This window comes from Apodemus sylvaticus, chromosome 20 (genome assembly GCF_947179515.1).
Source record: "Apodemus sylvaticus chromosome 20, mApoSyl1.1, whole genome shotgun sequence".
Taxonomy (NCBI): domain Eukaryota; kingdom Metazoa; phylum Chordata; class Mammalia; order Rodentia; family Muridae; genus Apodemus; species Apodemus sylvaticus.
Genome location: NC_067491.1, coordinates 57,159,983 through 57,172,769, shown reverse-complemented (window position 1 = coordinate 57,172,769; position 12,787 = coordinate 57,159,983). Strand labels below are relative to the sequence as shown.

The 12,787-nt window shown below is 45.5% G+C and overlaps 1 protein-coding gene across 1 annotated transcript; it reads left to right on the top strand.

Annotated features, from left to right (window-relative positions):
* The first annotated feature begins 850 nt into the window (after nt 1-850).
* On the top strand, nt 851-9,878 carry LOC127670611 (phospholipid phosphatase 2-like). Its single transcript, XM_052165092.1, has 3 exons — nt 851-1,084; nt 2,789-2,965; nt 9,461-9,878. Exons 1-3 carry the CDS (start codon nt 851-853, stop codon nt 9,575-9,577), a joined length of 528 nt encoding a protein of 175 aa, XP_052021052.1. The 3' UTR covers nt 9,578-9,878.
* The last annotated feature ends 2,909 nt before the right edge of the window (nt 9,879-12,787 follow it).

Here is a 12,787-nt window from a genome sequence, read left to right as displayed (position 1 = left end):
TATTTTGATAGGGATTGCATTGAATAAGTAGATTTCTTTTAGTAAGATGCCCATTTCACTGTATTAAACCTATCAATCCATGAGAATGAGAGATCTTTCCATCCTCTGCTTCCCCAGCATTGCAATATTTTTTCTTCAATTTATTTTTTAAAAATATCTCTTTGCAGCCTGACTGCAGTCCCCCATCTCCTCTTCTAGTTATGATCTTACAAATCCCTCTCCCTCCATATTCCCCTCTACCCTGTGCACAGAGAAGAGGAAGACCCTCTTGGGTACCAACCTAGCCTGGGACATCTAGTCCCAGGGAAAGGTGACAGCATGGCAATTCTAAACCTTCCTTCTTTCAGTGATCTACTTTCTGAGAAATATAATGTCCCACCTCTGTCTCCCTGTTCAGTCATTTGCTACCAGCAAATTTATTTAGCATTTAGCACAATCTGGGAGGAAAGACAGTGTCTCACACTTAGACATGCAAATTCTCCTATAATTTGGGAACCCCATTAAGATAATATTAGCAATAAACCAAATCTACAACTGTATATACTTACTTGTAAGTGGATATTAGCCAAAGAGTAAAGAAGAAGGTTGAGGCTTCCATTAGGCGTGAGTGCCTGGGCAGGGCCATGCTGCACCACTTCTGATGGGGTGGAACCCTTCAGGTTCCAGGATGCACTGCCTCATCAGGCGTCCTAGGATCCCGCTGGATGGAGGAGACCGGGCTAGGGGAGGCCAAACTCAACTGGTCCATCCACAGCATGTGGGGCATTGCTCGCAGGAGGCTCTGCTATGACTGCTGCTGGTCACTTCCACGGGCACGCTGGGCGGTGGCTTCCTCCTCTGGCTCCTGGACATGAGTGGCAATGACCTCCCAGTGCTGGGACCCGACCTGCTGACACTGAGCAGCCCGCGCATGCAGCTGGCCAGGAACAACCAGCTGGGCGGCCCAGGATCGCTGCCCAAGGGTCTGCTTGGCCTAGTCACTGCTCTGCTGCAGCCTCCAGGTGCTCAGCCTCAGGGGCAACTATTTCCAGGAGCTGCCCGCCTCCCTGATGGAGCTTCCAGAGTCTATGGGGGTCAGAAGAGGGCACCAGATCCCCTTGAACTGGAGTTAGAAGCTGCTGCTGTGAGCTGCTGTGTGGGTGCTGGGATCTGAACCCCCATCCTCTGCAAGTGCACTGAATGCTCCCAACCCCAGAGTCCACTATCCAGTCCCTCATCACATTAAAGGTTGAGGCAAGGACTCTCACTCAACCTGGAGCTGTGCAGTCCTGTTTGACTGGCCAGCAAGCTGCAGTCCTGGGATAAGGTATGCACTGCCTCCTTTGATGTGATTATTAGGGTGGCTAAGGTCCTCTGGCTTGCACAGGGGGCACTGTCCTGGCTGACCATCTCCCCAGCTCCTTAGGCAACTTCTAGTTATTAGCTGTGCTATGTATGTGCATGCCTTGGATATTTTTTGTTGTTGCAAAACCGTGACTCTTGTCTGTGTCTGTTTGTGACTGTACTTAAGATCAAACCAACAGCTTTGACTCGACATCGAGTCACAGGGACAGTGGATACTGAGGTCATTGTCTATTTCATGGCTCACATGAGGGAACTGAGGGTGACCCTGTTAGAATGAGGTCTGTGGTCTGCATAGAGGTCCACAGGATTGGACATACATTTCACTTTTGTTTTCTGGGTGCTGTGGTGGGGCTGGGAACTCTGCTTTAGCCTTATTGTATCTGCTAAGGTTGGAGAGCAGCTCTGGGGGTGCCCTGGTTGGGGAATGACTCCTCAGAGTCTCCAAAGCATAGGTCTTGGCTGCCGCTGGAGCAGTGACTAATATCTTTGTAAGATGAGGTGATGACCAGCAACCCAGACTGCCAGCTGTCACAGCAGTGGCTGTGACTGTAGTATTGGGAACCTGACCATGTGCTCCTGCTGGCCGTGACTGCTCTAGGAGCACCCAGGGGTTGGAGTTGGTGAACTGAGGGTCAGGAGGGGAGATGGTTGCTCCAGGGCCTCCTGAGGGAGTGTCCCGCGTGCAAACCTTCCTTCAGGTTAAATTTTGTTTCTCAATTTTAGTTTTATTTTATGTGAATGGGTGGTTTGCCTGCATATATCCGTATACCACATGCATGGCCGGTAATCGTGGAGGCCAGAATTGAGAACCAGAGTTACAGACAGTTGTAAGCCACAGTGTGGGTGCTGGTAATTGAACTGAGGTCCTTTGGAAGAGCAGCCAGTGCTCTTAACAGTTACACCATCTCTCCAGTTCCCCTCGGGTTAAATTTTTATTTTTATTCCAGGGGATCTGTATTAGATTCTGAAAACCCACAAGGTAGTCCACACACAACAGTTTGCAACTTCAGTTCCAGGGGATCTGATGCCTCCTTCTGGCTTCTGCAGGCATTGCGTGCATGTGGCACACAGAGATGTGTCAAAACACCCATACACACACAATAAAAATAAGTCCTAAAGACAATTTATTTTTATTACTTTTAAGTGTGTGTGTGTGTGTGTGTGTGTGTGTGTGTGAGCTTAGCAGAGGTGGTGCATGCCTTTAATCCCAGCGCTTGGGGGGCAGATGCGGGTGGATTTCTGAGTTTGAAGCCAGCCTGGTCTACAGAGTGAGTTCCAGAACAGCCAGGGCTACACAGAGATACCCTGACTTGAAAAAAACCAAAAACACAAAACAAAAAAGTGTGTGTGTGTCAGTGTGTGTGCATGACTACAGGTACCCTCAGAGGCCAAAGGCCAAAGGACACTTGTGTGCCCAGCTGACAGCAGGCTGATGTCCTGATAGCTGTACGTGCAGGCCTGGCTCTGCTGGAAGTGGGCCCGGATGCTGAGGCCCACCGTTCAGTTCTTCTTGGTGGCTTTTGCCATTTATGTGGGCTATACCCGAGTGTCTGACCACAAGCACCACTGGAGTGATGTCCTCGTCGGCCTCCTGCAGGGAGCCCTGGTGGCCTGCCTCACAGTGAGTGCTGCTTGCCTGACCTACAGGATCTGCTCTGCCTGCCTCAGATGCCCCGTAACCTCTGCCTGCTGTTTTGTCTCCAAGAGCTTGCCCATTGTTGCTACTTTTGTTTCCAACCCAATTCCCGGTAAAAGAAATCTCAATCGCTTAAGAAAACAAGCTACAAGCCTAGATTGGGCAGATCTCCCGCTACACTACTCTATTCCCATCTATATTAGTCCCTGTAACTTGCACTTTCTCCAGGCCTGAGCTTCTTTCTGCAGCCTAGCTATTGATCCCCATAGCCCCTCCCCTCCTATTTATCCTTCATAGCCCCTCCCCTCCTATTTATCCCCCGTGGCTCCTCCTCTCGACTCTCAGCTCCTCCCCCTTCCTCCTGCCCAATCATTGGCTCAAGCCTTTATTTGAAAAGTTAAGAAGAGGGCCTTCTGCGAGGACAGTGGGGAGAAGTCAGTGTGCTCTGGTGAATCCAGCGGGCCCGGCAGGAGCCTTCAATGCCTGCTTTGGGATCTGAACAGCCTGGACCACAACACTCGGTCTCCAGGAAGTGCGGCAGACCTTGTGTACACCCTGAGGCAGTCTGGGAGCACACAGCTTGATCTGGTGACATGGAGCTTAGGTTCCAGTCCTGAGACCTCTGGCGGGAGCCCTCAGATCTCTCGGCTTCCAGATCCATATCAGCCTGGGTGGCAACACCTCATCTCCACGTCCTGCAAGAGGCAAGACGGGCTTCCGGGCAGCCAGCTGGGAGAAGTCAGTGTGCTCTGGTGAACCCAGCGGGCTCAAGAAGGAGCCTTCATGTGTCTGCTTTGGGATCTGAACAGCCTGGGCCACAGCACTCAGTCTCCAGGCAGTGCAGGAGGTAAGCTGTGCACCAGAGGCCACCTGGGAAGAGGCAGCTTGCAGTGGTGAGTCCAGCATTGACAAGACCAACTAACAAAAGTGAGAACTAAATGGCAAAAGGCAAACGCAGGAACGTCACTAACAAAAATCAAGGCAATATGGCAACATCTGAACCCAATTCTACTTTACCAGCATATCCTGGATACCCCATCACACAAGTAAAACAAGATTTGGATTTAAAATCACTGGTCATGATGCTGGTACAGGAACACATGAAGGACATACTTAAAGAAATTCAGAAGAAAATGGATCAAAACTTAGAAGCCCTTGCAAGGGAAACACAAAAATCATTGAAAGAAATCCAGGAGAATACAAAAGCCAATAATGAGGAAACACAAAAAACACTTAAATAAATACAGGAGTACTTTGGTCAACAGGCTGAGGTCATGAAAGAGGAAACACAAAAATCACTTAAAGAATTACAGGAAAGCAGAAACAAGCAAGTGAAGGAGCTAAGCAAAACCATCCAGGATCTAAAATGAGAAGTAGAAAGAACTAAGAAAACTCAAAGGGAGACAACTTTGGAGATAGAAAGCATTGGGAAGAAATCAGGGGACAGAGATGCAAATATCAACAACAGAATACAAGAGATAGAAGAAAGAATCTCAGATGCTGAAGATACCATACAAACCATGGACTCAACAGTTAAAGAAAATGCAAAATGCAAAAAGCTTGTAACCCAAAATATCCAGGAAATCCAGGACACAATGAGAAGACCAAACCTAAGGATTATATGCATAGATGGGAGTGAAGATTTACAACTTAAAAGGCCAGCAAATATCTTCAATAAAATTATGGAAGAAAACTTCCCTAACCTAAAGGGAGAGATGCCCATGAATATACAAGAATCCTACATAGAACTCCAAACAGACTGGACCAGAACAGAAATACTTCCCGTCGCATAATAATCAAAACACCAAATGTACTAAACAAAGAAAGAATATTAAAGGCAGTAAGAGAAAAAGGCCAAGTAACATTTAAAGGAAGACCTATCAGAATCACAGCAGACTTTTCACCTGAGACTATGAAGGCTAGAAGATCCAGGGCAGATCTCATGCAGACTCTAAGAGAACACAAATGCCCGCCAAAACTACTATACCCAGCAAAACTCTCAATCACCATAGATGGAGAAACTAAGATATTCCATGACAAAACCAAGTTTACCCAATATCTACCCACAAACCCAGCCCTACAAAGGATAATAGGAGGAAAACACCAATACAAGGAGGGAAACTTCACCCTGGAAAAAGCAAGTTGGAACCTTTCATCAAATCCAAAAGAAGTTAACCAATCAAATTTAAAAAATAATGTCAAAGATGACAGGAAGTAACAATCACTATTCCTTAATATCTCTTAACATCAATGGACTCAATGCCCCAATAAAAAGACATAGCCTAACTGACTGGATACGTAAACAGGACCCTACATATTGTTGCTTACAGGAAACACACCTCAGGGTCAAAGACAAACACTACCTTAGAGTAAAAGGCTGGAAGACAATTTTACAAGCAAATGGTCTCAGAAAATAAGCTGGAGTAGCCATTTTAATATCAGATAAAATTGATTTGCATCCCAAAGTCATCAAAAGAGACTCTGAGGGACACTTCTTGCTGGTCAAAGGAAAAATACAACAAGAAGAACTCTCAATCCTGAACATCTATGCTCCAAATGCAAGGGCACCCTCTTAAGTAAAAGAAACTTTATTAAAGCTCAAAGCACACATTGCACCTAACACAATAATTGTGGGTGACTTCAACACTGCACTTTCCTCAATGGACCGATCAGGAAAACAGAAACTAAACAGGGACACAATGAAACTAATTGAAGATTTGGGCCAATTAGATTTAACAGATACATATATAACATTCTATCCTAAAACAAAATAATATACCTTTTTCTCATCACCTCATGGTACCTTCTCCAAAATCGACCATATAATTGGTCATAAGACAGACCCCAACAAATATAAGAAGATCAAACTAATCCCCTGCCTCCTATCAGATCACTATGTAGTAAAAGTAGTCTTCAATAGCAACAAAAACAACAGAAATCCCACATACACGTGGAAACTGAACAATATTCTACTCAATGATACCTTGGTCAAGGAAGAAATAAAGAAAGAAATCAAAGACTTTTTAGAACACAATGAAAATGAAGACACAACATACCCAAATCTATGGGACACAATGAAAGCAGTGATAAGAGGAAAACTCATAGCCCTGAGTGCCTCCAAAAAGGAAATGGAGAGAGCATACACTACCAGCTTAACGACAACCTTAACGCCCTGGAACAAAAAGAAGCTATTTCACCCAGGAGGAGTAGAAGACAGGAAATCATCAAACTCAGTGCCAAAATCAATCAAGTAGAAACAAAGAGAACCATACAAAGAATCATCAAAACCAGGAGCTGGTTCTTTGAGAAAATCAACAAGATAGATAAACCCTTAGCCCGACTAACCAAAGGGCACAGAGGCAGTATCCAGATTAACAAACTTAGAAATGAAAAGGGAGATATAACAACAGAAACTGAGGAAATTAAAAAAATCATTAGATCCTACTACAAAAGCCTATGCTCAACACAACTGGAGAATCTAGAGGAAATGGACAGTTTCCTAGACAGATATTCGACACCAAAACTAAATCAGGATCAAATAGATCAACTAAACAGTCCCATAACACCTGAAGAAATAAAAAGGGTCATAGAAAGTCTCCCAACCAAAAAAGCCAGGACCAGATGGCTTCAGTTCAGAGTTCTATCAGACCTTCCTAGAAGACCTAACAGCAATACTCTTCAAACTATTCCACATAATAGAAACAGAAGGAACTCTACCCAACTCGTTCTATGAAGCCACAATTACACTGATACCAAAACCACACAAAGATCCAACAAAGAAAGAGAACTTCAGGCCAATTTCTCTTATGAATATTGATGCAAAAATACTTAATAAAATTCTTGCCAACTGAATCCAAGAACACATCAAAACGATCATCCACCATGATCAAGTAGGCTTCATCCCAGGGATGCAGGGATATAAGGAAATCCATCAATACTATCCACTACATAAACAAACTCAAAGAAAAAAAAACAAATGATCATCTCATTAGATGCAGAAAAAGCATTTGACAAAATCCAGCATCCTTTCATGCTAAAAGTATTGGAAAGAACAGGAATTCAAGGCCCATACTTAACATCATTAAAGCAATATACAGCAAACCGGTAGCCAACATCAAACTAAATGGAGAGAAACTTGAAGCAATCCCACTAAAATCAGGGACTAGACAAGGCTGTCCTCTCTCTCCATATCTTTTCAATATAGTATTTGAAGTTCTAGCTAGAGCAATTAGACAACATAAGGATGTCAAGGGGATACAAATTGGAAAGGAAGGAGTCAAATCATCAATATTTGCAGATGACATGATAGTCTATTTAAGTGACCCGAAATCCTCCTCCAGGGAACTCCTACAGCTGATAAACAACTTCAGCAAAGTGGCTGGTTATAAAATCAACTCAAGCAAATCAGTTGCCTTCCTATACTCAAAGGATAAGTAGGCTGAGAAAGAAGTTAGGGAAATGACACCCTTCAAAATAGCCACAAACAATATAAAGTATTTTGGTGTGACTCTAACAAAACAAATGAATATCTATATGACAAGAACTTCAGGTCTCTGAAGAAGGGAATCGAAGAAGACGTCAGAAAATGGAAAACTCTGCCATGCTCGTGGATTGGCAGGATTACTATAGTTAAAATGGCCATCTTGCCAAAAGCGATCTACAGATTCAATGCAATCCCATCAAAATCCCAACTCAGTTCTTCACAGAGTTAGAAAAAGCAATTCTCAAATTCATCTGGAATAACAAGAAACCCAGGATAGCTAAAACTATTCTCAACAACAAAAGAAATTCTGGGGGAATTAGTATCCCTGACTTCCAGCAATACTACAGAGCAATAGTGTTAAAAACTGCATGGTATTGGCACAGTAACAAATAAGTGGACCAATGGAATAGAATTGAAGATTCAGAAATGAACCCACACACCTATGGTCACTTGATCTTCGATAAAGGAGCCAAAAACATCCAGTGGAAAAAAGATAGCCTTTTCAACAAATGGTGCTGGATATATTAGAGGTCAGCATGCAGAAGAATGCACATTGATCCATTCTTATCTCCATGTACTATACTTCATTCCAAGTGGATCAAGGACCTCCATGTAAAACCAGAAACACTGAAACTAATAGAAAAGAAACTGGGCAAGACCCTTGAGGACATGGGCACAGGGGAAAAGTTCCTGAACAGATCACCAATAGCTTAGGCTTTAAGATCAAGAATTGACAAATGGGACCCCATAAAATTACAAAGTTTCTGTAAGGCAAAGGACACTGTTAAAAAGACAAAAACGGCAACCATCAAATTGGGAAAGGATATTCACTAACCCCACATCTGATAGAGGGCTAATATCCAATATATACAAAGAACTCAAGAAGTTAGACCCCAGGGAACCAAATAACCCTAATAAAAATGGGGTACAGATCTTAACAAAGAATTTTCACCTGAAGAATTTCTGGTGGCCGAGAGGCACCTTAAGAAGTGCTCAACATCATTAGTCATTAGGGAAATGCAGATCAAAACAACCCTGAGATTTCACCTTACACCAGTCATAATGGCTAAGATAAAAAACTCAGGAGACAGCAGGTGTTGGTGAGGTTTTGGAGAAAGAGGAACACTCCTCCACTGCTGGTGGAGCTGTAAGATGGATGGTACAACCACTGTGGAAATCAGTCTGGAGGTTCCTCAGAAAACTGGACATGAGACTTCCAAAGGACCCTGCTATACCTCTCCTGGGCATATACCCAAAAGATTCCCCGGCATGCAATAAAGACACATGCTCCATTATGTTCATTGCAGCCTTATTTATAATAGCCAGAAGCTGGAAAGAACCCAAATCCCCCTCAAAGGAGGAATGGATACAGAAAATGTGGTATATTTCCACAATGGAATACTACTCAGCAATTAGAAACAATGAATTCACAGAATTTTTAGGCAAATGGTTTGATCTGGAAAATATCGTCCTAAGTGAGGTAACCCAATCACAAAAGAATACACATGGAATGCAATCTCTGATAAGTGGATATTAATTACCCCAGAAGCCCTGAATACCCAAGGCACAAATTGCATAAGAAATGACTCCCATGAAGAAGTATGGAGAGGGTCCTGATCCTGGAACGGATCGATCTAGCCTTGGAAGGGATTATAAGGACAGAAAAAAGGAGGGAGGTGATTGGAGAAGGGATGGAGAGAAGAAGGTTTATGGGACATATGGGGAGGGGGGATCCGGGAAAGGGGAAATCATTTGGAATGTAAACAAAGAATATACAAAATAAAAATATTAAAAAAAAAGAAAAGTTAAGGTGGGGAGAAGCTTCACAAGGCAACTCCTCATCTGCAGCCCCTCTGAGGAGTGGAATTGGCATCAAACAGCCCCTCACTGCTGGCCCTACCCATCCACATGACTACCCCCACTCACCTTCTCCCTCTGGGCCCCCAGAAGACATTCTTTTTCTTCCAGTCCTACTCACTGCCTTTCCCCCTCCCCAGGTCCACTATGTTTCAGATTTCTTCAAATCCCGGCCGCCCCAGCCCTGCCAGGAGGGTGAAGAGCCAGAGCGCAAGCCCAGTCTGTCGCTGACGCTGACCCTTGGTGACCGACCCTAGCTGCTATGGAAGCTGGACAGTCACCCGTGGGCCAGTCATGTGTTGGCCCCATGCCCCTGATCAGGCACTCCTGGCTTTGGAGCTGTCCCGGGGTCCTGGCTGGTGACTGTGGACCAGGGTCTTGGGTGCCTGTCTGGCCCTGAGTGTGGGCAGGGCCCATCGTCAGCATTCCTTGACTATCGCATGGCCTCAAAAGATGCGGTCCTGCTCGGAGGGCTTCTCTGGTCCCCAATGGGTTTTCGAGGAGGGCCATCCCAGCATGGCCCCGGGAATGGTTGGCCCGAGACTGTTCACGAAGTCAGCACCCTCCTTAATGGCCCTGAAGGTGATGAACACCTTGTTAGCCTGCCTGGGCAGGTGGCCTTGGCTTTGGGAAGAAGGCTGCCAAACCTTGGACTACCTGGAAGGTCACACATTGCTTTTGGTCTGAAACCTTTCCTCAAGCCTGTGGAAGATTACTGCTCGGGGCCTCCAAGCCCCTCCCTTAGGTTTGATATGCTGTCCTGTCCCCACTCTGACCATGTGGACCAAATGTGTAGCCAGGTATTGGAAGTAGGTCCTCCTGGATCTGCCATTCCTGATTGTTTCAAAACACTTTAAATTACTGTCTCATGGGAGGGTGTGTTATAAACTTTGTACCAAATGTCTCTGCTGTGCATGTTGCTTTTCAAGCTCTCCTGGTGAGGTAGAAGGTCCTCTTGCACCTACCTAACCTCTCAGTGCATCATTGTGCAGGACCTGCCAGTCTTAGCAGAGACTTGGGGGACAGAGACCTGTCCTGGGTATCTTGTATATAGGCCAAGACAGAGGCCTCATAGCCACTGTGGCCTTCCTCTGTGCATGGTGGATACTTATCCTAGGTCCAGCTTAGAAAACAGAGACCCTTCACGGTAAATGCTGGTTAGGTGCCTGATCGTGCTCCCAGGGTGCCTGGCCGGTCTCCCAGGGGTAGCAGGAGGGGTGCAGGTCTTGCTGTATCCCAGGACAAGGTGTGTGTTTCTCTGGGACTGGGCAGGCTCCTTATGTCCTTCAGGTCTTTGGGTCTGGGAGCATGGGGGGATAGTCAAAAGCACTGATCCCCCCCCTCCATTTCCTTCCTCTCCTTAGGGGCTGGGTCAGGATCCTCTGTATGCCACTGGCAGACACTGAAATCCAGGAGGACCAAGGAATTCAGCCCAACTCAGAGAGCATGCTGGATGCCTCTGCCCTTGGTAGCTGGTGTTCAGCCTTTGACAGCCTGCATTTTCACGGGGATCCTCCCTGTTAAGTGACTATGTGCCAGCATCCTCCATCCAATGCTCTGCACTGTAGGGTCCCACAGGTCCCAGATGTTCTGTTAGAGGCAGAAGTTCCCAGTGAAAAGGCGGGCTCACATCTTGAGCATAGCAGGGCTCTGCTTGTACAGATCCTCTGTTTGGCCTGACTGCAGCTGAGCTGAGCCTCTCCCAGGCACCCATGCCTGCCTCTCTGCCTCACTGCCCGGTGCTGGCTCTGTTTAGCAGGCACAGAGACTGTGGGTGTGGGACGCGTGCCTGTGACACTGGCACTGGGCGGTTGAGGTAGTAGAATGGGGAGTGTGAGACCAGCTTGGGCGACAGAGATTCTCCTGTGTGCCTACGCATGTTCGTGTGTGTGTGTGTGTGTGTGTGTGTGTGTGTGTGTGTTTGCATGTGGAAGTCAGAGGGCAACCTCAAGTGTCCATTCTTAGATGTTTTCTTTCTTTCTTTCTTTCTTTCTTTCTTTCTTTCTTTCTTTCTTTCTTTCTTTCTTTCTTTCTTTCTTTCTTTCTTTCTTTCTTCTTCTTCTTCTTCTTCTTCTTCTTCTTCTTCTTCTTCTTCTTCTTCTTCTTCTTCATCTTCTTCTTCTTCTTCTTTTAAATAAAACAAGGTCTCTCATTGGCCTGGAACCACACCAAGTAGGCGACCTCACATTGTGGATTTCACACTTCATGTAAAGTCCCTAAAACAGTGGTTCTCAACATGGGGGGTCACAACCCCTACAGGGGTCACATACCAGACATCCTGCACATCAGATATTTGCATGATGATTCATAATGTATCAAAATTACAGTCATGCTGTAGCAATGGAATAATTTTGTGGTTGGAGAGATGGCCCAGTGGCTAGTGTGCATGGTAACTCATGACTGCCTGTTATCTTCATCATCAGTGGTACCTGATACCTTCTTCTGACCACTGGGCACTGGGCACTGAACACATGTGCCCATAACACCCCCTCTCAAATCCCATACACTTAAAATAATAGAAAAACCTATTTATTTATTTATTTATTTATTTATTTATTTATTCACTCTTATTTATTCATTCATTCACCTGGTTGATGCCCTCCCCCTTGGTCTTCCCCTCACTCAATCTCTCCCCCCTGTCACCCATCTCCTTCTCCTCTTAGAGGACCTCCCTCTGGTATCCCCCACCCTTGTGAATCAAGTCTTTGCAGGATTACGCAAATCCTCTTTCACTGAGACCAGACAAGGTAACCAAGTTAGGGAAGCATATTTCACAGCTTTGGGGATACACGCCACTCCACCTGTTGGAAGACCCACATGAAGACCTAATTACACATTTGCTACATATGCATGGGGAGGCCTAGGTCCAGCCCATTCAAACATCTTTGGTTGGTCATTCAGTCTCTGAGAGCCCACAGGGGTCCAGGTTAGTTGACCCTGTTGGTTTTCCTGTGAGTTCTTATCCCCTTCCAGGCCCTCAATCCTTCCCCCAACTCTTCCATAAGATTCTTGTAATGGCTGTTCCTGGTTGTCAGCTTGACTACATGTGGAATGAACTACAATTCAGAATTGAGGGGCATACTTGTGATCCAGATCTTGAGGCTGGAAGATACAAGTTTCTGATTTGGATCTTGGCATGGAGATCTTGAGGCATAGTGGCCATGAACAGCTTAGGCCCAGGAAAGGTGGTACACGCCTTTAATCCCAGGGGACTGAGGCAAGGAGCTCTCTGAGTTCCAGGTCAGCCTAGGACAAAGCAAGTTCCAGATTCAGGTGTGGTGGCATACTCCTTGAATCTGGGCCACATCTTCTGCTGGAGACCTACATAAGGACATTGAAGGAAGACTATTCGCTCTTCTTTGCCCACTTGCACTTACTTGCCAGCACATCTGTTGGAAAGTACTTCTACAGAAAATCAACTGAAACAAACAGCCTCGTGGGGACTGAGCAACTACTAGATTCTTGGA

Excerpts from the sequence above, each read along its gene's own strand:
- LOC127670611 (XM_052165092.1), top strand. The coding sequence starts at position 851 with ATGAGTGGCAATGACCTCCCAGTGCTGGGACCCGACCTGCTGACACTG. Across the intron at positions 1,085-2,788 it reads TCTATGGGGGTCAGAAGAGG|CTGTACGTGCAGGCCTGGCT; the intron begins GCACCAGATCCC and ends ATGTCCTGATAG. Across the intron at positions 2,966-9,460 it reads CCCTGGTGGCCTGCCTCACA|GTCCACTATGTTTCAGATTT; the intron begins GTGAGTGCTGCT and ends CCCCCTCCCCAG.